The sequence below is a fragment of the Tenebrio molitor genome, chromosome 2 (assembly GCF_963966145.1).
Source record: "Tenebrio molitor chromosome 2, icTenMoli1.1, whole genome shotgun sequence".
NCBI classification, from domain to species: Eukaryota; Metazoa; Arthropoda; class Insecta; order Coleoptera; family Tenebrionidae; genus Tenebrio; species Tenebrio molitor.
The window spans coordinates 7,579,559-7,605,253 of NC_091047.1; the positions used below are offsets into that span (position 1 = coordinate 7,579,559).

The following is a 25,695-nucleotide window of genomic DNA, read 5'->3' on the forward strand; positions in this document are numbered from 1 at the left end:
GGGCTTGTGCATCAGTCAAAGCACGGTCCATTACGCAGGGCTAAGCGATAGCGGCTAATGGCTGAAAACCGGAGATGAATGGCCGGCTGAAAAGCTAGCCCCGCTCACTGAAAACCATCGACCTAAAACTCCCCAATGACGATATGTTAATTTGATGGGAAAACGGTATTAACTGCCTGAAAACACAAAAACTGGCGACTCCACGAAGATTCGCACTATCACTAACGCCGATCGCTCGCTGATAAAACCTGCGAGGCTAATGCCTCCTAATAGAACGCTACAAAATGTCACTACTTTCCGGAAAATACTGCCAGCAGCGGAGGCGATAAATCTGCCATCAACAATTTTTTTCTCTCTCTTGCCATTATTACACACAAAATTAACCTCTGATCAACTTTCAATTTTTGCGTGCGGCATGATCAGGTGTTGCTGCCCAATCCGAACGGGGGTAATCCGGGATCATCGAATGCGGGCAAGAATTAAGCACGCATGAAAAATGATGATAATTCAATCTCGAAGTCGTTTCGGAAACATTAATTTTTGTACGTCGATAAACATCATTCACCTGTCCCTCATAACGCAAAACACAATCACGATTTTTTTATTGACGCTATCCACTAATAAGATTAATTAATATTGCAGTTGCAAATATGTTCGGTTCGCGATTACCATCTGAAACGTTATTACGCGCGGGATAATTGCTGGAACGTCATCGGGAATTAATACAACACTAATTATTAACAGTACAATTAACATTTTTATAAATGGTTTAGAAAAATTATCAGGGAATTTTTTACTCCACCCCTGAAGGAAGAGACGTAATATGTTTGTGTGTTTGTGCAACCCTGTAGCCCCGAATAGTGAAGTGATTTCGACGGGACTTTCACTGCCGGATTGCTCATTTATTCAGGAACGACACAGGACTATCCAACATCTCGCTATCTTATCAGTGATAGGTAAAAAACTAAGAGGGGGGCAGGGTTGTAAGTGTATTTTCTTACGCCCCACAGTAGACACCTTCAAAATTATCTATAAATAAACAGAGTCAACTTTGTATTCGAAAACATTGAATCGTGGCTATAAATCTGTTCTAGTACCCGGGGGAGGTGTGAGAGGGTGGAGTTTCATCATAAATATTTTATTTCTGGAGCTTATTATAAAAAGACTCACTTCTACTCTTTATGTGATAATCTACTATTATAGACACACAATGTTGGACCAAGAAATCAAATGTATGTCGTTCACGATTGTTTTAAACCCGCAGGAGGCCACGATATTTTTTTGTTAGATTGGCGTCAGGTCCTGTCATATGACGTTTCGTTATTAAATATTCGTCTTGTTGTCAATTCCCTAATTGATTTAGTGTAATTCAATTATAACCTAAAATAGATTCATTATGCCAAATCACAATATTGCCAACTAAAATGTCAGATTTTCATAGACAGTCCGAATTTGAAATAATCGTGAACGGAGAATAACTATTGTTTATGTATTTTTTATGTTATCAATTAGTATCGCGCGTTCAAATGAAGTCCTGGGCTGGGAAGGCGTTGGAAACCGTCAATTGTTGTGCTTTTTTACAGCGTGGATTAATTGGAGCATGTTGACAGCTAACCTAAAATTTAGAGCCAAAAAAATCTTTCTTTTTTCTTTCTCTGCAAAGTTTTAGATTAAAAATAGAATAACTTAACGATTTCTATTCTCGAGGCAAATATCTAAGGGCACCCTTTGCTGCAAACAAACATGTGCAATTATGTCCCGATTAAACATAAACTAATGTCATTCGTGTCAAACGGCGGGAAATTCAAACTTTACACTGTTCTAGAGATATTTTCATATTTGGTGGCGGAAACTAAAGACTGAGAAATGTCACAAAAATGTATTATCAGTGTCAAATTTCTCATAAACGCCCTAAAAAGGAATGTCTAGGTAAATTTAAATTTTCGCTAAATTGATTGAAAAAATAAATTTTAAGGAAACCAATTTTTGTCAGTGGTTCAAAAGGAAAAGTTATTCACATATAATCAAACGTATTACAAATTATGTCTCTAGTTCGACGATAAATAACTTTCTTATTGCCAATTTGCTGCATTTCTGCCTAAATCACAAACGTCTTTGATAAATTTGACACTGACAATACAAATTTGTGACATTTCTCAGTCTTTTGTTTCCGCCATTAAATATGAAAATATTTATCTCTAAACGGTTTAATTTTTCCAACGCCTATTCACCCCAGGATTTCATTTGAACGCGCGATAGTTTTTGAAAAGATTATTTAGGTAGAATTTTATTGCACATCTGACCTGTAAAACAGCACAATTCGCTTTTTTATGTAATAAAAAAAGTTTTTTAATCAGTGTCGGGCGCTTTTGCATCAATTAATAAGACAAACTAATTTCGCAAAATCCATGTTTAAATTGGTTCCACGGCAGTTTTTTAATCATTATATTTTTATAATTACTTCGTGATATTAAACATTTCTTCGGACAGTCGTCCAAATTCTATACCAGAAATCGTAACAAACGGGTTTAACAATTTCAAACGTAGGAGAGAATCAAAGGGTTAAGATAATTTTTCATAAAGTTGAATTTTCTCTTTGATCGACGCAATTAACACGTTCACGTTACGGCAATAATTTTCTGTTGGCAGCACTGAAATAAACTGTTTTATTGTTGTCATAAACCTCTATTATAACGGGTGAAAACTGCAGATAGCAATTGTACACAAAGATCGTTCACTTTTAAGCATTTAATCAACTGTCCACCTAATCCACGTGTCTCGTCGAGAAACTTTCTTGGAGAGCCACGCCGAAGTGACATCTTCATTCAGTCGCATCTACGGGTGGTCGAGAATAAATGTTAACAAGCGCACACGTCACGGAGATATAAGTTTAGCATTTGTGAACAATACCGACACGAGTTTTCGAATTTTAATGGGAAAAATCGCCACGAACCGTTGGAATGTTTCATGTTACTCATCACGAGAATGAGTTGGAACTGTCATTCCACCTGTCAAAATACATGATACGGATGCGGCAGAAAATAACATCCCGTATCATTGTTCAAGTTCTTGCCTCAAAATCGTGTCCTATTGTGCGCAGTTTGATGAATTTAAATGGCCCCATCATGGGCACGCACATCGTTTGTTTAAAGGAAGAGATTTTAAAATTGGCTGACCGGTGTTTTCGACTGACGAAATTTGTTAGGCAACAAAACAGAATCGAAAATAATTCAAAGCCGGTTTGCGCTCGGTGACAATTTAAAAGTTCGAGAGTGGATTTGCGAGGAAAAAATGGACAATAGACGCGCGTTTAATTTGCGGGTGGGGACGGAAGACGGCGGCGGCGATCGGAAGCGATCGTCCGGGGGCGGCTTCCTAGCGGGAGTAGATCTGTTGATAACGACCTCCTTCATAACGTTTGATTCGAGTTTATGGTATCGCCGGCATAACTGTGATCACCTCGTTTACTTTACGATCTGTATCTGTTGGGTGTTCAGTGCGGCCACTACATTTGCGCTAGATGAGTACGTCCACGATACTTTTATAGTACAATAACATCCGCCAAAGTGGGCCGTTAAATTGTTTTATGGGCATCGGAGCGGGCCGGCAACAGATGGAGCCGTCACACGTGCGCCATCTCCTAGACGGTAGCTGCACCGAATCGTCGCGTAAAAACCCTTAAAGAATTGATCGTAAAACATTTTACAATTCTGCTTTAATGCATCGCTAATGCAACTCTTTACGAGCGAGGCGAAACAACTAGAAAAAAAATTAAATTAGATTTATTTTTAAGCCGAGACTGATTGGTTCATAGTAGAACGATGTTTCTTGCGCTGCTAATAAATCCGAGCGTTTCGCTAATGAATTGCGCTATCTCTTCAGATTGTTCTGATGTGGGTCTTTTTTGCGGAGGCTTTCATAAAGATTCCATCGTTATATGCGAATGTCCGCGTGCTTTTTGCCGGCCCCGCTTCTTGTTAAGGAAGCCTGTAAAATTATAATAGAGATCTTACGGTTTTTGCCATTGCTCCGAGATGCATCCAATACGCGCTGAGTTATGTTACGTGTGTAAATTTATCGGCGGTGTGCCTTTTTATATCGACACGATATTTATGCAATCGTGGCGTACCAAACCAGAATACCAAACGATCTCAGCTCATCTTTCCACTTGGACGCACCATTTTTTCCATAACTAAACTTCATCCATTATTGATAACAATCGAAATTTCGGACTGAATCTATCAATTCAAAAAGATTGACATTCAAAGACGAGAACCTCATCCGACCGCAAAGACTGCCAGAGGTCCACACAAAAAGCCAAGGCCCTACTATCTGGAAGTTCGTTCTTGTTTCGTCGATTAGGTACAGAAGATACAAAAAATTATTAACTAATCATTATGCTTATTGAAGGTATGAAGAAAGCGAAAGTCTAACGGAATGCGAATTTTCAGACAGTGGAACTAAAAATATTTCAAGACAATTCTCGAGTCCTTTTTAATTGAAAACGCCAAAACAAAATTAAGACAAATGTACAAATTTAAATAAGTAATTAATCATTTTGGACGATTCAAAATGATTGTGGATAAGTATGGCAACTATTTACGAAAATTTATGTGGCAACTGCGTGGGTAGGATAGGGTTGACATTTCTTTGACAGTTCATAGTCGCGCAATTTTGAAAATTGTCAAGTAAATGTGCAATGGTAAACGTCCGTCGTATTAAATGAACCCAACACTACAAAATGCACTAGAATACATTAATTAGAGCATAATTTCATTTCAAAAATGTTAGGACTGCTCGAAGGATATACATATTTCAAATTTTACGTACGCTGAATACTACGGGGTGATCAAGAAGGACTGTTTAAGTTGGTAACACTGGATCGTATTTTAAATCGTATAACAGGAGTAACTTTCGGTTGTTGGTGGCTTGTCGTTGTTAATGCTATACCTATATCAGATATTTGTCAAATAAACCAACAAAACATATCCAGTTGCAGTGTTATAAATAACCGAATAAAAAATTTTTCTCAATTATACTGCCAACTTAAACAGTCCTTCTTGATCACCCGGTACTTTCGCTACGTAGAATTTAGTGATTTTTTTATGTCAACCAATCTCTCGCTGGACAAACTATATAAAAAAAATCAAATACACGCTTATGAAATGTCATACAAATGTCAACTATAGCCCACCCACACAGTTGCCACATAATTTTCGTACATAGTTGCCATACTTACCCACAATGATTTTGAATCATCCAATAGCAAAATACAATGTACTATTCCGGACACGGAATCTTGGCCAACATTTTTTAGACATTTCTAAAAAAAATGATGTAAACCAATCATTAATGTCATAAATGAAACACAATTATTAAAAATCACTTTGAAGTTTTTCTTGTGACATCAAAAAAGCAAGGAAATGGCATTATCGAGTCAAAAGTTGGGTTATATTCAATAAAGGCCAGTTTACACATATTTGTCGATTAAATGTCAGTTGTGGCCAAGATTCCGTGTCCGGAATAGTACTATCGCGGTCAAAGAAAAGTGCGACAGTATGTTACTGTAGACACTTTCAAAACTTCACAATCATTTTGGTTGAGTTTTGGAAGTGTCTACAGTAACATACTGTCGCACTTTTCTTTGACCGCGATAGCATGCTTTGTAAAATGTATTTTGGGTTGCATTTTTACCTGGTCGGGCTCGTCATCTTAGGTGAATACAGTTCTGTATGTTATTATCTTGGAATACGAATTTTCTATTACCTATTTGTATATGTATGAAAAATGCAATGTCTTCATTTTTGTAAAAATCAGCAATTTCTAAGCAGTATGTGAAGGGCCTGATTGTCCTGCGTCAGAAGTACTTTTTGGAAACATTAAATTTACCTACTGATTTTTAAATGTCCACAGCTTTTGTGTTTTTAAATGTCCCGATTTTGAAGAGATTAGGAATAAAGAAGGATTTCATTGGCTACATCGATGAATTCAAAAATTTTATTCCCTGTAATGACTTTAGGTATATACATTTTTGTTTTGTTTTCAAATGTTTTTAGGTGATGTTATAATTTGGATCAGTTCAGTTTCAACGTTTAATTTTTAGTCAGTAATTAATCAATAAAAAAACACATGTATTTCTGCAAAGTGTCTCTAAAACAACGGACAAGAGTCCTGTGGAATTATGCGGCTCTATAATTTTATCAACGTCTTAGTTGTTTTGCTTGTGATTCTCTTCAGGTTTTCTATATTCTAATTACTTTTCATTTTACAACAGCTTTTATTAAAAACCTGTTATTAATGGACTTACATTACCTCTGTTTCTCTATTTGGTTTTGGTACCACAAAGCGGCAAAAATCAAATATATTCGAATTCCACAGAACTCTTTGATGTACAGTCGCGAGCAATAAATTTTGGTCGTCAAGGTCATTCTTTGACGCAATCGAAAATGCTCCATTGTAAAACAGTCGTAAATATCATAACCTATCATCATGTTGTATGACATTAATTGTCATTTTTTTCTCAATTTTTTGACACTTTGTTGACGTGGGCATAATCAGACACGGCAATTTTTTAAAGTTGTGACAATCTAACAAAATTTTGAAATGACCTTGACGACCAAAATTTATTGCTCGCGATAGTACGTGTCTCAGAAATAAGTAGGTATTTAGGTACATTAATTTTAACCAGTGACAGATCTCGTCAAGAACAACAAAATTGTTATGTACCATTTTTTGGAAATATAATTTTCATTTCAGTTTTTTTCCCCCCGATAAATAAACGAGCTGTCTACTTTCTATGTAGTTATATGACCCAATGACAGTGACCGTGACATAATAGGTAGTTTTTGTAAAAGCGGCGCAAAACATCGTGTTTTTAGAGTAAAGTTTTTTCGCTCCGCGGCCGAGGTAGAGACAAGAGGATTACATTTTTAGTTAGTTTTATCCGACTACACAAGGCAGGTGTTTACGTGTTGGTTCTGTGATTTAATTTTGTCAAAATGGCGCATTTATTTTCGAATAGTGAATACGTAGATATTGTGTAGTGTATGGTGAAGCGTGCGGGAGAGCTCCTCGAGCCCAGAGAATTTCCGTGCAACTTCTTGTTGTGGGGGTACGTGAAGGACTTGATAAGTTCGATCTTCGATCCCAGTTGGTACAATTGAAGTTTTAAGAGAACGGGTGGAAAATGTTGCCACAACAATTCGCAAGAAAGAGTGGAAGAATCATTTCGTCGGTGCCTTCATTATTGTATTGACAATAACGGCGGTCACTTTGAACATTTCGTGATTACTCTGATTATTTCAGAAAGAAATAAATGCTTTGCGTGCGCAATCCTGAAATCCGCAGACTAATTGTGAAAAGGTTCTCTTCGATTGTCGTTTTCATTTTTTTAACTCTTATCTTGAGGAAAAAAGATTAAAAAACATTGTAAATTTTTAAAAACAAAATAAGAAATTTTCTGGTACAAATTTATAAGTAAACGTAATTTACACTTAATGAAAGAAAAAGAAAGAACTAGCTACTCCAGACAATAAACTATGTTATGTTCTTTGTTTTATACCTATAAAACAAAACAAAATTCATTCGGTTTATTGTGTAAATTTAAAACATAAATACAATATGTATTCCAAAAAGGAGAATTAGAACGTTAAAAACGTCTGTATAAGCGAAGACAAAGATAACAAAAACATCTTTTGTTCTCTTTAACAAAACAGTCATTTTACAATCAATTAAAAGAATCGTCCAGCAGGTAAGTATGTATTCCTTTTTTTGTCACACCATTGTATACTGTTAATCACGGGACCGACTTAATTACGTTTTAATTCTAACCCAAAGGTGAAAAACACCAGCAAACGTTTATTTTTGTTTAGAAAAAGTTGGTGCTTTAATGACATAGCGCCCAGTTGGCAAAAATTTATGTAGACGAAATCCACATCCTCCATGTTTATCGCCAGTACGTTCCCCTATAATAACAGACTTCTTGAAAATGATTTAATGCGCATCCCAACGCTGCGGTTAGTTATTTCACGATAATCGGGTCTTGGCCCTACCTGCCCACCGTTTAACGGGTTGTGGGTCGACTAATGACGATTGGCCCAAGATCGGAGCGAATAGCATAACTCGCCGGGATATTTCGTGATCGGAAATAATTATATTCGCGGCTAAAATGGATAGCGCAGCGAACACCGAACAAATCCACCCCCGCCGCCGGTCCTATCCGCCTCCATAATACCCACCTTCAACACGTACCTGGCAATACCTATTTTTCCACTATAATTTAAAATTTTTCTCCGGCAAAAACGCTCGTCCCCATCGGCTTTTGTTATTCGACTCTTTAATATTCCGTACACGATTTAAATATCGGAATGAAATAAAAACGGAACCGCAATTTGATCGCTTATCTCGGGACCGTGTTCTACAACTGTTTAATTAAGATTCAATGATTCTAAAGACGACCAACCTGTTAATTAAATGCAGGCAGCTTCACAGCTTTAAGAATTCGAACAAAAACTTTACCCAAACATTAAAACCGTCTAACGTTCACACAATTAATTTCACTTGATAACATCTATAAAAATGCAAATTAAATTGATGGAATAAAAACGATTTAAAATAGATCATTTTATTTGTAAAGAGTCTTTAAAAAACTGAAATATCTTTGCACTTTCTTCTCTACTTATACCCAGCGCCCCTCTGTACTGCTCAACAGTAAAAGAACCTTCAGTGTGCGACGCCAAAATGTCTTTTTCCACGCTATCAAACACAAACATGAACCACGCCTTAATTTCGTCCTCACTGCTTGGTGGAATAAACACTAGAGTTTCGTCTCTTTTCAAAAAACAAGTGACAGCCCCAAACATACTTTTCATGTCGATTCCTGAATCTAGAGCTGCCAAACATGCTGCATTTAAAGCACAAGAGATCAACTACAATTAAAGAATTATCTAAAGAGTTTGGAAAATACAAATTGAAACACCTGTCCATTATTCTGCATTTCTTGTATGACGACAACGACAGAAGTTCGCGGGTAAAGAGATACAGCTATGGCAGCTTCACACACATTTCTGATAACCGATTCGTGTAACCTATCTTTCACACCTGAAACATTTTACAAATTACGCTTTAAGGTCAATTAGACATCGATAAAGTTAACCAGGTAATCCTGACTTTGGCCTAAAGTGAGCCTCGACGCAGGATTTTTCGACTAACGCCTTGCTGCCTTTGCTTTCTACCGGTCCGTAGATACCGGCCATTACCGTTGTCTCCCCTGCAAATACCCCGTAGTTGTTACGATTCACAATAATTATACATTTTTACCTTCTGAAAATAAAACCGAACCATCTGGCCGACTTAAAAGGTGTAATCGGCAACTTGTTTTTAGTTCACACATTTTTGCAGAGTGAGGTTAGGTTTGGTGTTGACATGCGATGACTGCCAGTGTGACCAACTATTAAAATAAAAACATCTCATATTTCATCCGCATTTTCAAAAATAAAGAAAAACAAAAAAAATTATCACAAAGAATTTAATTCTCACGAGACATCATATTTCAGTTGTACAGTGAAGTATTTATTATACACCTAACATCAGAAGAGGTTCGTCCAAAAAATCAATAGCATAAAAATATCGTATTTTATTAAATAAACTTTTACGGTTAACATAAAAAATTGTTAGGAGTGCTCAAAAGTATTAAACAAGCATGCATACTAAATTCAATCTGCTACCGCCTTTTCGAGGCTTGTATTACCAATTAAATGAAATGACAACCACCATGACAATATGGGCTGCACTCCGGCCACAAATAACAAAAAGTATAACCTTCTCTTATTTCCTGAGGTAGGAACAGCATCACCATAGTAGGTTGTTGGTTGGGTATTAACCTCAACTAAAACTTGAGCTTTCAATGTTCTTACCAAGAAAAATGCCAGTGCAAAGTTCACATAAACCAGACAGCTATAATAAGCTGTTTTTGCTCCTATAAGGCTGACTAAAATACTAACAATAATCCCAACAAACTTATAACCACTGAAAGCTAACAAATCAAGAGTTCTGAGAGTAGTCTTGATGTTGGCTATGTAGAGGGTGCAGCTATACAGTGTCAGTTCTACCACAAACCAAGCTAAGGCAGATGAAGCTAAAATTCCTATTTGTTCAGGAGTAAATTTCTGTTGCATTCCCAAAACCATCCCTGCCACTAAGACGTAAGTTACATAAGCCATTGTAGGTATATATAGATCAGGAGAATTTATTTCAAATCTAGGCTGCACAGGACCATCTTGTTCATATTTAACTGACCAATCCTGGAATCCACACATTATGTAACAATTAAGATGAAGAAACAATTAATCCTCACTTTGTGTGTAAATGGGAAGAACAACAACATTAATTTGGAGACAACATATTTTGTATCAACAGCAAAATAGTATTTGAGACTACTAACAGGGACAATTTTTTCAACTTCCTGTTTTAGCATTGACTTTCCAGTGTTAGCAAGCTACAAAAAAGTAATTAATACGTTAGACACATCACAATCCACACAAACCTGTTGTCCATACTGCAAAGCCATATCCTGAACCATGGGCTGTCCAAAAACACCCCCAAATTGTGCGTTAGTGGTAGGAGGCACATTTGGGTAAGGTCCTGGGGCATTAAACCCATACATCTGAGGATTACTTTGTGGCCCGCCATAATTTTGATTTGGACTAAACGCTTGATTCGCGAAATCTATAAATAATTAAGTAAAAATAGGCCATAAATTGAGTAGGAAGTTACTTTGCTGGTAGGCGCTTGGAGCGGGACTCTCCGCCGCCAAATTGGGGTACATGTTATTTTGCACCCCCGTCGTGGGATCGTACGGCGCGTACCCCATCGCGTTCACGTCGCTGACGCGTTTTATTTTTCGACCAAGGGCTGAAACAACAGTGAAAGTTGAAAAAGTGAGGTTACGTTCACCACAAATTCGAAAATTACGCTTCGGCTCACTTACTCGGTCGATTTCCCGTGTTCGCGTTGTAATTCATGATAAAAATTTACTAGATTTTAATCATCAGAAATGGTAAATCGACGATTTTTCAATAAATAAACACACTCAGACACGTCACTCAAACACCTGTCATTTTAATTTTTTCTTTTTTCAGCTTGGCGCTACTTTAACCACTGCCATCACAACTCGCTAGCTGTAAGAACAGCAACTCATTAACTCGTAGCTGATTCATGCGAATATTTTAATTATTTATAATCTCGAGATTGATAAAACATGCATCTTTGACAAAAGGCTGATTCATATTTCCATTCGATAAATTCCTGTACAAACATCTCGTCATCTCGATGACATTAAGATGTTTCGCTACTGGCTGTTGCGTGGCGCGGCCGTCGCTCCCTCACTCTCCATCCTCGTCTTATCATCCGTGCGTCTTTGTTATTTGAGTCATTTGGTTGCATCGCAACTGTCACTTTTGCGGTCTTTGTACTCGTTTGACAGTTCGTGATGCAGTTGACATAAACGGTGTAAAAAATAGAGTTGAGTGATGATTTTGGGCCACGTTAGTCTGGCCGAGAGTGTCTCGGATGTAATATTTGACCGGTCGGGGCCTTTGATTTAGCGCACGTTGCCCCATAAAAATGAGTGAAAAACCGAACAAAACCGTGAGCGGGGCGGGTGCCTCTGCTCCAAACAAAATGAGGCTTTACGCCACTTGGGTTGACAGGACACCCTCGAATTGCATCCCGAGGTCAGTAACGCACACGCAACCGACACACATTTTTCTTCACGCTAACTGTATTGTAGGCTTTGTTCACTGACATTAACCAGGCTAGTCGTCTTAAGACCGTTGGGCTCGGATCTAGCTTCTATATCTATTGCGGTGAAAATGCAATCGAGCAAACGCACATTGCGCTCCAATGAGCTGATCCTGCCACAAAGCGGGTTATTAGATACGCCTCTGGAACTAACTTTTTGTCTCCAATATCCGCATTTTTTGAAGAGAGAAGGGAACAAACTACACATTTTGCTGCAGAGACGCAAACGGTACAAAAATCGCACAATGCTCGGCTTCAAAACGCTCGCTGAGGGAGTCATTCGCATGGATCAGGTAAATCATTCATTTTTCTTTTTTTTACCAGGAAACAGGCGTCACATGTGCAATATGTACTTTTTCCCACCAACTCTATGCTCTTTACCTTCAAGTTTAAATGCGTCACAGGAAATATTTGCAAGTGATAAAATTCACTTGTGATAATTAGGCAAATTAACATAAATTTATGCATCTTGATGTGACTCTCCTCATACTGATAAGTCATCAACAATTTCCCACCTGTGTGTCACAAAAATATTTCAAATAGCATTATTAATTTCGTTTATTTTCCAAAATTTTTTGTGCACCTAGGTTAGTCTAAGAAATCACAAAATGGGCCAAGTTCATTCTTTGTTATGTTTCTCAAGCCAACACAGTTCAAATGAGTGACTCATCTGCATTGTTTAGATACGCGCTCTTCAGACATGTTTACCCAATTAACATACACAAATTGCTCCTTAATATACAGGGCCGACCTGATAAAAGGTTTTAGGATTTGTTTGCAAAGGCCCTATCTCCACAAAGAGAAAAAATACTAAAAACGTTACATCTACGCTTGTAGTAGCTAGTCAAGTGACTCAGAGTGTTGGCATTAAAGCGATAGTTTCAATAATAATAAAATGAAATAATTATTTAACCAATTGCCACACTTTTTGTAATGGAAGGGGATGTGAACAATAAAAGCTTATCGGTTCATCGCCCACCACTTTTACCGTACCAATTGGTTCCCACCTGACAACAGCTTTGACACGAGAAAACGATCAAACCTCCACTCCTGACAGATGAATTATGACAAGCGGGTCTCACCCTGTATAAAGTGTCATAACAATTGTGGTAATAACGATCCGGATGTCTTTTTAGCGAGTCCTGTTTTTTTGCGGTTGTATTTTATGGCAAACATATGTTAGGAATGAAACTGTAATGGTACTAAATTAAAAAGAATTATGTTAACAGCAATAAACAGTTTTATAGTAAGAGTGACCCTGATTGAAATGTGTTACAATAACAATGTTGCTATGAAAACAAAAAGAAATTTAAACAAGCTGTTGCCATAAAGATAACGCAAAAATTAATCAAGCAAATAAATGAAAGAAAACGGTTTAAATTTCGTCTTACAAGTTGCACAATCACGAATTTGATCTTCCGCAACGCCGGATTTGATGCGGTTAATTCAATTCAATTTTCCACTTAATTTAATAAATTTAGTTTTGCGTCAGTTGTACATTTATTATGAAAAACCAAACAGGAGACATGAGATTTTTCTGGTAAACGATGTTTAGGTTGTAAAATTATCAACCGGAAGAGAGAAATTGCGTGTGAAGCAGTGTATGTATTTCAGGATTTCACGATACGCAATTTACGATTCAAACAAAACAAGGTTTTATTTCAAAGAAAATACAATGAAAAATTTAATGCCCCATCTTCGTGTTATCGTAGATTGTATTATAACTAGATTGATCAAAAAATTCCTTGATGATAAATACACCCATAAAACTGATAAATCAAACGGGAAATTGATCGATGACATCGCCTAACTCGTTTTGAAAAGTTTCGCGTGTAAACTAGGACGTGAAGAGCGAAAGATTTTGTCAGCTGTTGACCCAAATCGGGGGAAAGGTTAACCGTCGGTGTCAGGTTTTGCAGCGGCAGATGGACATGGAGCTCGAGATGCTCCCCGAGAGCGGGGGCAAGGACAAAGAGAAGGGCCCCGTCGCCCGGCTGAGCGTCCTGCAGCTGAGCTCGACGCCCGTCGACCAGGAGCACAAGCCGGACAGAGACCACGACTTCAGCGACGACGACGACGAGATCAGTTCCGGCGAGGAGGAAGTGGCGGATTTGTCGGACAGCGAACCGATCCGGACGAAAATGCCGCACGCCCGGCACAACCTGAAACAGCGTTTCGTGTCGCTGCTGCGACGGTTCAGAGTGCCGGACAGCGAAGGCGGCCGCAGCGCCGACCTCTCGAATCCGAGCGACATCCAGGCTCTCTTTCAAGAACTCGAATCGCTGAGTTGCGACGAAGACTCGGGTGGGGAACAGGACACCATGTCGATATCGAGCACGCCGAAACCGAGCTTGAGGCCCTTCTTCAGCAGCAGTAAGAGCCTGTTGGATTCGAATCCGACCAATTGCAGCGAGACAGAGAAGTTCATCGATGATAAAGCGTCGGGAAGCGACGGTAACGCGGAGATATGTTTCACCGATCCGGAAGTGCAGTCGGATCCGCAAACCGGATCTCCGCCGAGGGAGCAGTCGGCGACACCGCGGGCCAAGTTGTCGGGCGACAGCGATTTCACCAATTTGGTGCAGGAGTTCAGCGAGAGGAAGTCGAAGCTGTTCAGGTCGTCGGCTTCGTCCGGCAAGAAGAAGAACTCGTTGAGCGTCAGTGCTGACGTTCCGGCGCCAGAAACCATCACGGTAAGTCGGAAAGTTTTCTACCATCGAAAAGTAGCCCCATTAGGAGAAAAAAAATCTATTTTGGACAATATTTACATTGAGTGACCTTTAGCATTTGTGAAATTATCACCAGAAGTTGCTGTAAAAGAGAATGATATAAGTCGACTTTCCAACAGTGTTGAGCGAAAATTAATCTAACTAAAAATTATTACAGTTAAGGCCAGTTTACAGAAGCGAAATTAAGTTAATCGTAATCAAATGCGATCAGATTGAACCAATCGAAGTTCGAATCAAATATTCAATTCTCTTTCTATAAACTGGGCCTAGTTTTCTAAATTGTTAACTGTGATTAACAATTATTTAGTTGACAGAAATAATTGTCAAAGTTATTCAACAAATTTTCATTTTCTTTGTGCTTGGGTCATAATTTTATTTCCTAAGTATTTATTCTTCAAAAGTATCGGGTGTTCATTTAAATTTATCCTCAAAGTGGGCGTTGAAGAGTCGATTTTGAAGGCATCACGGATCAGCTATTTAAATCTAACCTCACTTTTTGCGTTGTTTGTGTTTTTACTCTCCAGATTGTTGAGTGGTACGTTCACAATCGACTCTTCAACGCCTACTTTGTCTTTGAGGATAAATTTAAGTGAACACCCGATATAAAAATGCACTATTCCCCACAAACTTTGCTTGTGTGACCGAGACCTTGATATTTGAAATTTAGTAGAAAGTCCAATTTTAACCCGAAATTACGCTCTCGGAGGTAAGAAAATTAATTGGGCAGTAAGAATTTTTTTCTACGACCTTTTGAAAAACCTCCAGTATATTTCACCATTCCTACTGCGTAAAACATTTGTTTATGGTAATAGTGAAAAAAAGTTAAAAGCATTAAAAAACGTGCTGTAGCGTGTAATTATTTCAGGATGGTGTTATGCAAATACATATACCGAAACAACAGAATCGTAAAAGCCAAATTACAGATTTGCGTTTTGATGTTCGCTGTTTTTCTAATTGCAGACAGTTGTAGACAAAATATTGTGTGGAACTCGTACTTAAAATGTCTTTTTTTTCGCTCATGGGATTGTTCGGCTCGTGCGGCCAAACTCTCCATTCGTGAAAAAAAGTACCACTTTATGTACTCGCGTAAATGACAATTTTTGCATTGTATAAAATGTATAAGTTGAAATGGAACGAAAAAATGTGAGTTAAATGCAAAGCTATTATTAATTTTTAAAATCAAAATAAACTTTTAAAAAATACTTGAAAATTGACATACCAGCACCTATAAATTATTATCAGTGCCTAAGCGGATTCTTGTATCTGACGTGGCTGAAAGTCAGAAATGCAAGAAAAAAGAAGGTTTTATGTTCGAAGAAACAAGTGAAAAACAAGTGTGCTGATAAAGACACGCCCGTTCTAGTAGAGCAATTAGAATTAATAATTGACGATTAGCATTTTAAATTGCAATTGAATTTAATTATGTAGTTGATTGCCCAACTCTGCTTTGCATAACTGAAACATCTATTTGGTATCCAAAGGAAGATTTTTGATTTTTACGTAAACGTTAAAATGCTATGATTATGTATAGAATTTGTACGGAAATTTTCGTTGACAGAATAGTAATTAGATTATTCACGTGGAAAATTAGTTTTCATGTGACGCGAAAATTTAAATTGACGGTTACGTATAAAATAATCAAAAACGAAACGTTATTATTTCGTTATTCGTTAATATTTATCGATTATTGTAACCGTAGCATTTTCTTTCTAAAAAAAATTGCTCAAAGATTCGGGAACTAGAATTTGTTTACAAAACAATTTATTACTTCACTAAAATGATAATTAATTGTATTTAACACTTGAGAATCATTATGCATCCATCCCATTGGTTAAAACCTTCACTATAGTTGTTTTATTCAACACAAAACACTTTTTAATAAATAAATTCAAAGACTTGTCCGGTACGACTTAGTTAACCCATGCAGTTGTAATAACGACGCGTGTCCAGCGTAAGAATACCGCTAAGACATTTTGGGCGTACCAACGTGATAATATATTCTTGTTTCAAGTGTAAATTATTGTTTTTAATACTTTTTGTTGCATTTTGTTACGTGACTAAATTATGATTCTATCTGTAAAAGTCCTACACATACTACAGGGTTATTCTAAATGATTGTAGTCAAAGCAGGCCATGCCCATGTTATGAAATTTTTGCCGCTTTCATGTGAACTGTCAATTTTTGTCGCTGTCACTACCATCTTTTAGGTGAAACCAATTCTAAAAATATTGAGTTGTTTTGCACCCAATTTAGCTCCTGTGTGTGAACGGTGTGTACTCACTTATTCACATCACTTTGATGTTTTTTATACGGAGCGGCAACCATAAATTTTACATTCAGGTTTTACGCCTACTTAGACTACAATCATTTAGAATAACCCTGTATTATAAATTTTAGTCGAAGCAGGCCATGCCTATGTTATGAAATTTTTGCCGCTTTCATGTGAACTGTCAATTTTTGTCGCTGTCACTGTCATTTTTTAGGTGAAAAGTGCGGTGATGAGGGTTTTATTTATATTTTTTTTTTAAATAACGATTGAATCCAAAAATATTGAGTTGTTTTGCACCAAATTTAATTCCTGTGTGTGATGTGTACTCACTTATTCCCATCATTTTGATGTTTTTTATATGGAGCGGCAACCATAAATTTTATATTCAGTTTTTACGCCTACTTGGACTACAGTCATTTATAATAACCCTGTATATTTAAACATGTTCGCTTTTAAACTCTAAAATTTTCGAAAACGGTAGTTGCGTCTGTTTACTTCAGCAGAGTCTAGTTTAAAGTTTAATACCAACAATGTGTAATGACCGTAAAATGAGTAACAAGTTAATGAGTAATCAATGACCTTAAAATATCGGCAAACACAACAAAGCACTTGCACTAAGAGACAAAACTTTCACTCATCCAACTATCATTGGAAAAGCAAATTTTGGCGTTTCTTATCAGTTTTTGCTCGATCACAACTAAATAAAAACTGGCTCAAATAAAATGTTTGTGGTTATGCAACATATCGTATGATCAAAAAATAACATCAGAGTTTCCTATGAAAAACCAGATTCCGCGTCTTAGCTTAATTCATGCAGTTTTTATGGAGAACTGTCACTTGACCATCACCAAATACGATTCAGACATAAATTTTTTATGGCTTAAAGTAAAAAACATCTTGCAGAGATTGTAAAACACACAGTGTTTGTTACTATTTAGTGCTTAATAAAATACCAAATGACATTTCAAATGAGAATTTAGCAAAGACACTGATCTTTGTTTTTCATAGGTAATTTTGATGGCTTTTTTATCTCAATCGACTCTCCAACGCCAACTTCGACGCCAAATTAAAAAAAAAAAACGCCTTTTATACATATTTCTTAAATAAGACGTTGGAATTAAAAAAAAATTAAACTGACCCTTAGGCGCGCAAAATGTTTTTGGAACAAGTCACCCGAGTCCTCCCCCTGGAAGAAACCGTACTCCCCGAAGCAGTCGTATTAATCACCGGCCCTGACAGTATTACTGGACCATTATCAGCGCGACTAACGCATCATCGTATTTTTCTGCCATTATCATCGGTCGAAGTCAAAGCAGTCCTCACGGCTGTTTTCAACAAGATCCACAAATAGTGAGTCGGTCGTTTACTTGTGTGAGGTCGTTTTTGCTAAACGGAACGATTTCAGCTGCAATAGCTGTGCCAAGATGGGTAGTTTTGTGAAATTGGTCCTGATCGGAGGCGACACTCTCATCGGTTGGGTGATTCGTCCCTACGTCGAACTCCTATCGAGTAAACCGCCCGAGTGGTTGAATTACACCAGAATCTACATTATTCCCGTGGGCAACTGCGGTGTCACCAAGCAACTGGTCAATTTGGATCAAGGATACGCTTCCCTGTTCCCCGCAGAACAGGAATTGAAAATCGACGAACTTACCGGACGCCTCCAGAGGTATCTGTCGGTGCCGTCTTCGGCTCCGGTTGCCCAACTTCCGCTCGGAGAGGCGATGCTCACTTGTCAGGATGACTCCAGCCAGCTCTTCATACCATTCGTCAACGTAAGGAGTCGTATTTCCATATTATTTCGTTCATTTTGTGGCACTTTTTAAAAGTGACTTGACAGGTGTTAACGTCAAGTGACAATGTTGCCAATCCTTTTGTTTTACAGGTTGGCCAATAGTAAAATTTTCAAGAACCTAGTCGATTCGATCGTTGTAAATCGATTTTTTTATTTGTACAGGAAGTGAGGGTGGGCCCCGCCGAACACTCCTTGTCAATGTCCGTGGATCTTGAGGACCTGATGTGTTCCAGTCCACCCGCCCCATCCCTGACTCCACCATCGTCGCCCAACGTTCAAACTCGCGATTCACCTTGGGAACCTCTTGAATTACAATTAGATTATTGGCAAATCTCGAAATGTACTGAGCCCGTAGCCGTAAAGACTGACAAAACCAAACAAGACGGTAAAACTTCACTCAAAGGACTGTTCAGAGGTCTCCAGGCCTCGCCTTCGAACACTTCCGGACTCAACATCACCATGCACATGGCGAACAAAGAGAAAAAACAGAAAAGTGAGTTTGCGGGGATCGCTCGACCGGACGACATTTTTCGTTTGTTTTAGTTATGAGACTGGGTAAGAAGAAAGAAAAGGAAAAGGATGCAGAGCCGCGCAGTCAGACTGTCGACGGAATCTCTAGGTTGATTTGTTCGGCCAAAGCCTCTCACAACACGCCGATGAAAGGTGGCGACGGTGACGGCGTTGTGACGATGTTCGTTTAATCGGTCTGATTTTCAGTGTACGTGGACGGAGTCGAGTTCAACGGAGTGAAATTCTTCCAGTTGAGTTCGACATGGCAGACGCACGTCAAACAGTTGTCCGTGGCTCTGGTAGGAGTGCCATTGGCGAGTGCCGAAGTGAATTCTATGTAACAAAGATTTAAAACGACCTTCCCCTTTTTTAAACCCGCCGCTTTGCTTCCGTGTCTCGTTCCCGCGATGCATTCATCGCTTCTAGTCAAGGTCAAATCCATCGTAATCCAACCGTTGACAATACATCCAAATAAGGCTCAAAACTCAAGTTTGAAATTAAATTATTCAACAAAGAAAAACTCACGTTAAGAATACTCCGTATATGTGATATAGTTTATAGTCGTCGTTATTGATATCGATAAATGCTTGAGATTTTTTGAATAAAAAAAAATCAATACTTTTTTACAAGCTAAGGTTAACTGAATACCTAACCGTTTCGTTTGTAAGCACAGCAAGATTTATTTGTGGCCGAACCACTTTTATATCGATATAACGTATCCATCGGGTGTTGCACATCATTGTACGAGCGTGCCGCCCACCAATGAGAATCACGGTAAATGGTGTGCAAAGCCCAGCATATCAGCATTTTGCATAAATACCAAAGCGACAAATTGTGTATTGACGGAAAGTTGTTTGTATTAATGTGTAGCGGTTTCTCGCAGTCATCGTAGCCCTTTTTTTACAACGTTATCGGGTGGCTGTGGAGAATAGTTCCATGTAAAATCAAATTTTATTTTCGGGAATGTTGAAAGGATCTCATCCGAAGTTGTTTGTTGAACTGTGATGACGCGAAGCTAAGGAAATATTGATATAAGAAATGGAAAGCGCCGTGCAACTGTGATTTTAACGCAGCTCATTCCAACTTGTTAGCTCGGATGGATGTTCTGTCATTAATCTCATTTGGAATGTGCAACAAGTTTTAGAACATCCATCTATAGTTCATCAGTGTTTGATTGTAAATGATAGATTAGACTATCTGTTGTATAAATGCAATAATGTCTGGAATTAGTATTGTTTATATATATATAACTACATACATACAAATAAACATGAATATGTACTTTTATTATTGTTTGCCTCGTTTCATTTTAACTACATTTTAATCAGGAGGTTGCTGCTCTTGCGTCTCTTTCTGTTTTTTAACGGCCTCGGCGAGGTACCTGAACCGCATCATGCACTCCTCCTGAAACAAACACCGGTCAGCACATGTGGCGCCCTCACTCGGTCAACACATCATACCTTGGTTTTGTCGGGAACGCAGTCGGATATTTTATCCCACCGTTCCGCACAGCCCTTTGGATACTTGGCCAAGGCATCTTCTAGCGTCTTCTGCTGCGTCTGACTCCACTTCTTCACGTTCTCATCCTCACCGGTCACTTCTTTCTTCGTCTTTTGCTTCACTTTCACTTGAACCGGCTCCTCGTCCTGTTCGTTTGGCAGTTTGTAGCAATTCTCTTTCATTTTGTTTGCCATGTATGTGACCTCCGGTACCGACCTTCCCATCACTTCCGCTATGGTCTCCCATCTTCCTGACGTACCACCTGGGTACTTTTTCACCAGTTTGATCAACTCTGCCAGATCGTCGTCCGTCCATAAGCCCCCGGAGCTAGTCGGGGGCGGCGCCGCAGAGCCCGAATTGTCACCGGACGTGTGGAATGTCGTTTCGAAATTTGGTCCTTCCGGCAAGACGAATCCTTTGTTGCGCTTGCGCACCGCCTTCAGCCTGACCCGCACCTCGGGTTCCTCCGGAGGTGGCGGCGGTTTCGTCGCTTCTTCTATTTGTTGAGCTACTGCAGTTTTAATCAGTCCTAATGTTTTTGGTAAAGATGTGACCATGTGCCAGAGCAGGCGAGGTATCTGTACTGGTAATGTGTCTGTTATTGAGGGTTTTTGTAAAATCACAGCCGGTTCTGGGGGTTTATCTGATTTATTTTTACGCTTGGGTTTCTTATTTTGCTCCTGGGGGTGAGATGCGGTTAATCCCGAGTAAAAACATTTTTCAATTACTTACTATCGTGTACTTGCGCTCTAAGTATGAAGCCCAATTAACTAAATACTGTCCGATTGTAACGATTGTGAATAAAATTATACAAACTTCAACCATGCCCATTTTGCGGACATATCGATAATAATAAACGGCGGAGCGCCAGTTCGGGAGTCCATTGACCAGGACTTCATCGTAATATTTTCGTTTTGCAGTGCTTCGAAGCACTTCATAAACGGAAACTAAGTTTCTAAACTGAACTGAGGTATCAACAGTGGGATTTTTATCTGGATGTAATTTGAGTGATAGTCCTCGAAACGCGGATTTAATTTCTTGGTTTGTGGCACTCTGTAATAAAATTATTTAATAAAAGGCAAACTGTCATGAGTGAGGCAAACTAGTTGATACTGTTATTACTACAATTTTTTAATACATTTATTGTGGGATAAAAATTTACTACCTGAAACTAATCTAATGTACACATGGTTATGTAAACAAATACTTCGATAAAAAAACGTCAATTATGTTCATATATTTAGTGCCATTGATTTCAAACACTGAGAAATATGAGATAAAAAATATTTTACACTTACTTGAGATACGTTTAAAAGGGTGTAGAAATTTTCCTTGACTTCATCAACAACGTCGAAAACTTCCAGTTGTTCGGAATCCCACGCTGTAACTGATTTCAAACAAAAAACAACTAATATTGCACGTATTAAAACCATTTTAATTGTTTTAAACGTCTGTAAATTTACATTTTACTAATAAAGTGACACATAAAAGTGAGGTTATGCTGCGTGTCACCTGTCAGCATAACTTGTAGAGCGACAAAAACCAAGTGAAACCAATCGATGTAAATTTAAAAACTATTTCCTTTTCTCCGCAATTACTTTCACCGGTAATAAAGCGGAACCACAATTTAAAAAGCGTTCAAACCACAATTTATTTGACTGTAATAACAATCGAGAAAATACGTTGAAAAACACATTTTTTACTTATTTCTTAAAATAACAGATTTACGCTTGAGACCTAGAGGACCTTGGATACCTCCGTCTGGCAGTTTAAATAGGATATCTGGTTGTTTTTGGTAAATTCCAACTTCATTTAATTGAGCGTTACTTTCAGACAAGTCTGACAGCTTCCAAATAGCCACATTTTTGGCTTTACCATGCCTTGCCAAGACATAAAAGTCATTTTCTGTTTTCACAGCCCCACAAATTATTGCCCAGTGTGCCTTGTGTCCATTTTGTAGACCTGGCGAATTGTCTTTGTCAGTGTCATAAGGCACTAATAAATTTACACCTTGAAGTAGAATTTCTTTAATTTCTTCTGTATTTAACAACCCTGTGTACACTTGAATTTCGGTTGATTTTAAATGCGATTTTGCTAAACTGGCCATATTTTCAACAGAAAACATCTCACCATTGTAGGTGTAGCCTTCATCCTTTGCTGTTTTCAGTAGCAACTCAACAGATGTTCTGCTTGGGTTGCCCATGTACATTGCAAGGGCTACCAGCCCACATTGGGGCCCATCTTGAATAAATCCTTGTACTGGTTTATAACAGTATTTTATAGGATTGTTTAATTCTGTTAAACTGAATAAAGTACACATTCTGTATATTTCTGGATAACTTTCTGCCCACGAAAAATTCATCTTCTTTTGATAAAACGGAAGACAATGAGTGGATTAAAGCGTAAACTATCATCACAGATTAATCTGAAAAACCTGAAATTATATAACAACTTTACATCAAATTAAAACATGATAATGTTATCATTGTGGAACACATTTGTTTTCGTTTAATTTGACGGGGTTGGGAGTGTTAGGACAAAGGACATACCAAATTAGAATTTCTTTAGTAATCGTGTTTATTGGTTAAGATCTGGAAGTGAGGTTATGTGATGGAACCTGTAAAACAAGAAGTTTCAAAAAAATCCAATAAAATCAAAAAATGTGCAGGAAAAGACAGTTTTCAAAGGATGAATTATTTGTACCAGGTTCGATCAAGTGTCTCTTGTGTATTTTTATTTATAAAAGAAATTTCTAGGCGTGTAATGCACTAGCCACAGAAAATGAATCAGATAATGTGGCAGCCGCAATGTACAGTAATCTTCTGGTTGCCGTATCAAAAAAGGCCGTTCAAAGACTGTGAGTATATTGTCAATGCTTTTAATTTTTTAATTCAATTTTTTGAAGGGATATCGAGGTAAAAAGAACAATCTGTAAGGGTTGTCGCTCTCTTCTTCTGGCAGGTGTTACTTGTAAAGTAAGAATAAAGAAAAAGCGTTCCATCTGGTCTTGCATGAAGTGTAACACAACAAAAACTTTTCTCTTGCAAGATCCTGGATATGAGCCTTGGACTCTCCAAAATGAGAGTCTTGTGGATGTTTTAGTGTACAAGCCATAATTATAAATATTAATTTTATTAATAAAATTACAGAAAACGAATCTTATAGTCTAAATTATTAAATTACAATAGTGATGTAATTACAAGTGGCTAAATAAATACTTGTTCATTTGCTAAACTGTCAGCAAAAGGACTAACAATTTCTTTGGTGACAAAATAAAAAATTAGTCCAAAAGTAATTGAAATGGGAAGGGCCGGCAACGCTTTCTTGAAAATCGCCAATAAGAGTAGAGTGAGGCAGAGACCCTGGAAAACATTCATGAGGAAAATATTTTCAAATAATGGGAAATCATACAATGAGTATTGCTACAAAGCAGGCCAATGTAGTGTTCCAGTCTCCATATGACGAAGCTTTGCCAACTAAAACACTGTAAAAGATAAAATCCCCCAAACCCAGTTTTACACCCCCTAGAAAAAAAATGTTTAGTCTAATTTTTATAATTTGGACGTTATCTCTCTGACTTTCTTCCTCTTCTTGATGAATTTGTGTTCTTGGGGTTCCTCTGGGAACATCATGGACTTCTAATTGTCTTTGGGCAACTCTACTGGAATGGTTTTCAACCCAGTCTCTTGTAAAACCGTGCTCTTCACTGTTTGAATCTACAGAAGATCGCGACGCGACTGCTGCAGGGGGCTCATCATGAGTGGCCATGCCTGCATATGTGTACATGTAGGTGGCTACAATGACTTAATTGATCATCTGGTTTACTAAAATTATTTTGTCTTACAAGAGTATATGAGAGCTGGAAAAATTTGTTCATTTCTTTCCTGTGCTGTTTCTACTAAAATCCTCAAAGGTCCTTTGGGCATTAAAACAGCGATCAAGTCTAGAACATTAAACAATACATTATTGTACTTTGAGAGAGATGAATTATTTTACCCCAGACTGATATTACAGCTAGAACAGCCCAAGTTGTCCATTCTGGAAGATACTTTATAAAAACTAGGGCCATGAGGGCAGCAACAAAAATTAGGTAAGCTTGTTGAAGTATCAGAGGGCCTTGCCAGTGAATGCAAACCATCCCCATCACCCCAAAATTCCACATTAACAAAACAATCGTGGGGTAATCCATTGGGATATTGTAAGCTCTTAAAATTTCCCTTTAAATGGTAAATGATTAGTTTGTGTTGAAAGTGTAACTGTTTGCAATTTCTTACTCCAAATATAGATATGAAAATACTGAAAGAAGCATCAAAGAAGATAGAATTAACCACCCATGAATTGTCTTGTAGCAACGATATTTATACAAGATAATCAACAACACAGTCATTACTACAATAACAGCCATCAAAATTAAAGAGTTTGCTGCTGCATTCCAAACTTTAGTGCTTGTGTCGGAACTTTCTTCATGAAAGGGGGTATAAACTCTTAAAAAAAATGTATCACCACTGAATAATAGGGAAAACTTGGCAAACTTACAAATATAAATCTTTGACAGAATAAAAATTCACAGCGCTTATAGTCGCAACCACAACCACCATACACAGGGACACAGGTGCAAAGAGTTTGATGACATGTTTGGCCCCATATTTCAGCTCTTCTTCATCATCTCTTATTTCAGCGACATTCTGATAATCGCCGGGGGCCGTTCTCTGGGCGCTCCCGTCCACGACGCGGGTCTCGGGGACGCTCTCGTCATCCTCTGGGATTCTACGAGACCTGCGTTTCCGCGAACCCTCAGGACCTACCCTCGAATCTCCCGTTAACGATGTGCCGCTTCCGTTAGTTTCTACATGTCCGTCCATCAGTCTCGTTTTTTCGGACACGGCCTCGAACTCGCTTTCACTCTCAGACATACAATTTCCAGTGAAAAATTGACGGGAAAACTCAATAAAAAAAATAAATTCAGAAAGTTTTGACAGGTGTCAGCTGTCAGAAAAATGAGTCACACACAGCAAAGCGACAAGCAGAGGTGCCAATACACTCGACGATAATGGGATAATGACTTTGTTTACATAAAAACTGCAACGCTTGAT

The 25,695-nt window shown here is 38.1% G+C and overlaps 5 protein-coding genes across 6 annotated transcripts; 1 reads left to right on the top strand and 4 right to left on the bottom strand.

Moving 5' to 3' along the window:
• Nucleotides 1–8,607: 8,607 nt before the first annotated feature.
• Nucleotides 8,608–9,525, bottom strand: Rrp46 (exosome complex component Rrp46). The gene is made up of 4 exons (XM_069038794.1): nt 9,319–9,525; nt 9,155–9,268; nt 8,978–9,099; nt 8,608–8,927 (listed from the first exon to the last, which is right to left on the bottom strand). The coding sequence occupies exons 1-4, from the start codon at nt 9,389–9,391 to the stop codon at nt 8,619–8,621; spliced, it is 618 nt and encodes a 205-aa protein (XP_068894895.1). The 5' UTR covers nt 9,392–9,525; the 3' UTR covers nt 8,608–8,618.
• A 94-nt stretch (nt 9,526–9,619) lies between these two features.
• Yif1 (Yip1d-interacting factor 1) lies at nt 9,620–11,269 on the bottom strand. The gene is made up of 5 exons (XM_069038785.1): nt 10,988–11,269; nt 10,774–10,911; nt 10,544–10,725; nt 10,355–10,495; nt 9,620–10,301 (listed from the first exon to the last, which is right to left on the bottom strand). The coding sequence occupies exons 1-5, from the start codon at nt 11,019–11,021 to the stop codon at nt 9,714–9,716; spliced, it is 1,083 nt and encodes a 360-aa protein (XP_068894886.1). The 5' UTR covers nt 11,022–11,269; the 3' UTR covers nt 9,620–9,713.
• A 164-nt stretch (nt 11,270–11,433) lies between these two features.
• Nucleotides 11,434–20,389, top strand: KrT95D (phosphofurin acidic cluster sorting protein KrT95D). Its single transcript, XM_069038780.1, has 8 exons — nt 11,434–11,732; nt 11,789–12,092; nt 13,710–14,492; nt 17,942–18,147; nt 18,203–18,572; nt 18,755–19,085; nt 19,136–19,255; nt 19,310–20,389. The coding sequence occupies exons 1-8, from the start codon at nt 11,623–11,625 to the stop codon at nt 19,441–19,443; spliced, it is 2,358 nt and encodes a 785-aa protein (XP_068894881.1). The 5' UTR covers nt 11,434–11,622; the 3' UTR covers nt 19,444–20,389.
• LOC138123933 (uncharacterized protein F54F2.9) lies at nt 20,322–22,277 on the bottom strand. Its single transcript, XM_069038784.1, has 4 exons — nt 21,901–22,277; nt 21,335–21,655; nt 20,563–21,282; nt 20,322–20,506 (listed from the first exon to the last, which is right to left on the bottom strand). Exons 1-4 carry the CDS (start codon nt 22,033–22,035, stop codon nt 20,423–20,425), a joined length of 1,260 nt encoding a protein of 419 aa, XP_068894885.1. The 5' UTR covers nt 22,036–22,277; the 3' UTR covers nt 20,322–20,422.
• Nucleotides 22,278–23,718: 1,441 nt separating this feature from the next.
• Psn (presenilin) lies at nt 23,719–25,650 on the bottom strand. 2 transcript variants are annotated; one of them, XM_069038782.1, is made up of 7 exons: nt 25,139–25,633; nt 24,877–25,086; nt 24,599–24,819; nt 24,447–24,545; nt 24,181–24,396; nt 24,014–24,126; nt 23,719–23,964 (listed from the first exon to the last, which is right to left on the bottom strand). In XM_069038782.1, exons 1-7 carry the CDS (start codon nt 25,513–25,515, stop codon nt 23,809–23,811), a joined length of 1,392 nt encoding a protein of 463 aa, XP_068894883.1. In that variant the 5' UTR covers nt 25,516–25,633; the 3' UTR covers nt 23,719–23,808. The 2 variants fall into 2 exon arrangements, with proteins under 2 accessions (XP_068894883.1, XP_068894882.1); XM_069038781.1 differs by having other exon boundaries at nt 24,014–24,396; nt 25,139–25,650.
• Nucleotides 25,651–25,695: the final 45 nt, after the last annotated feature.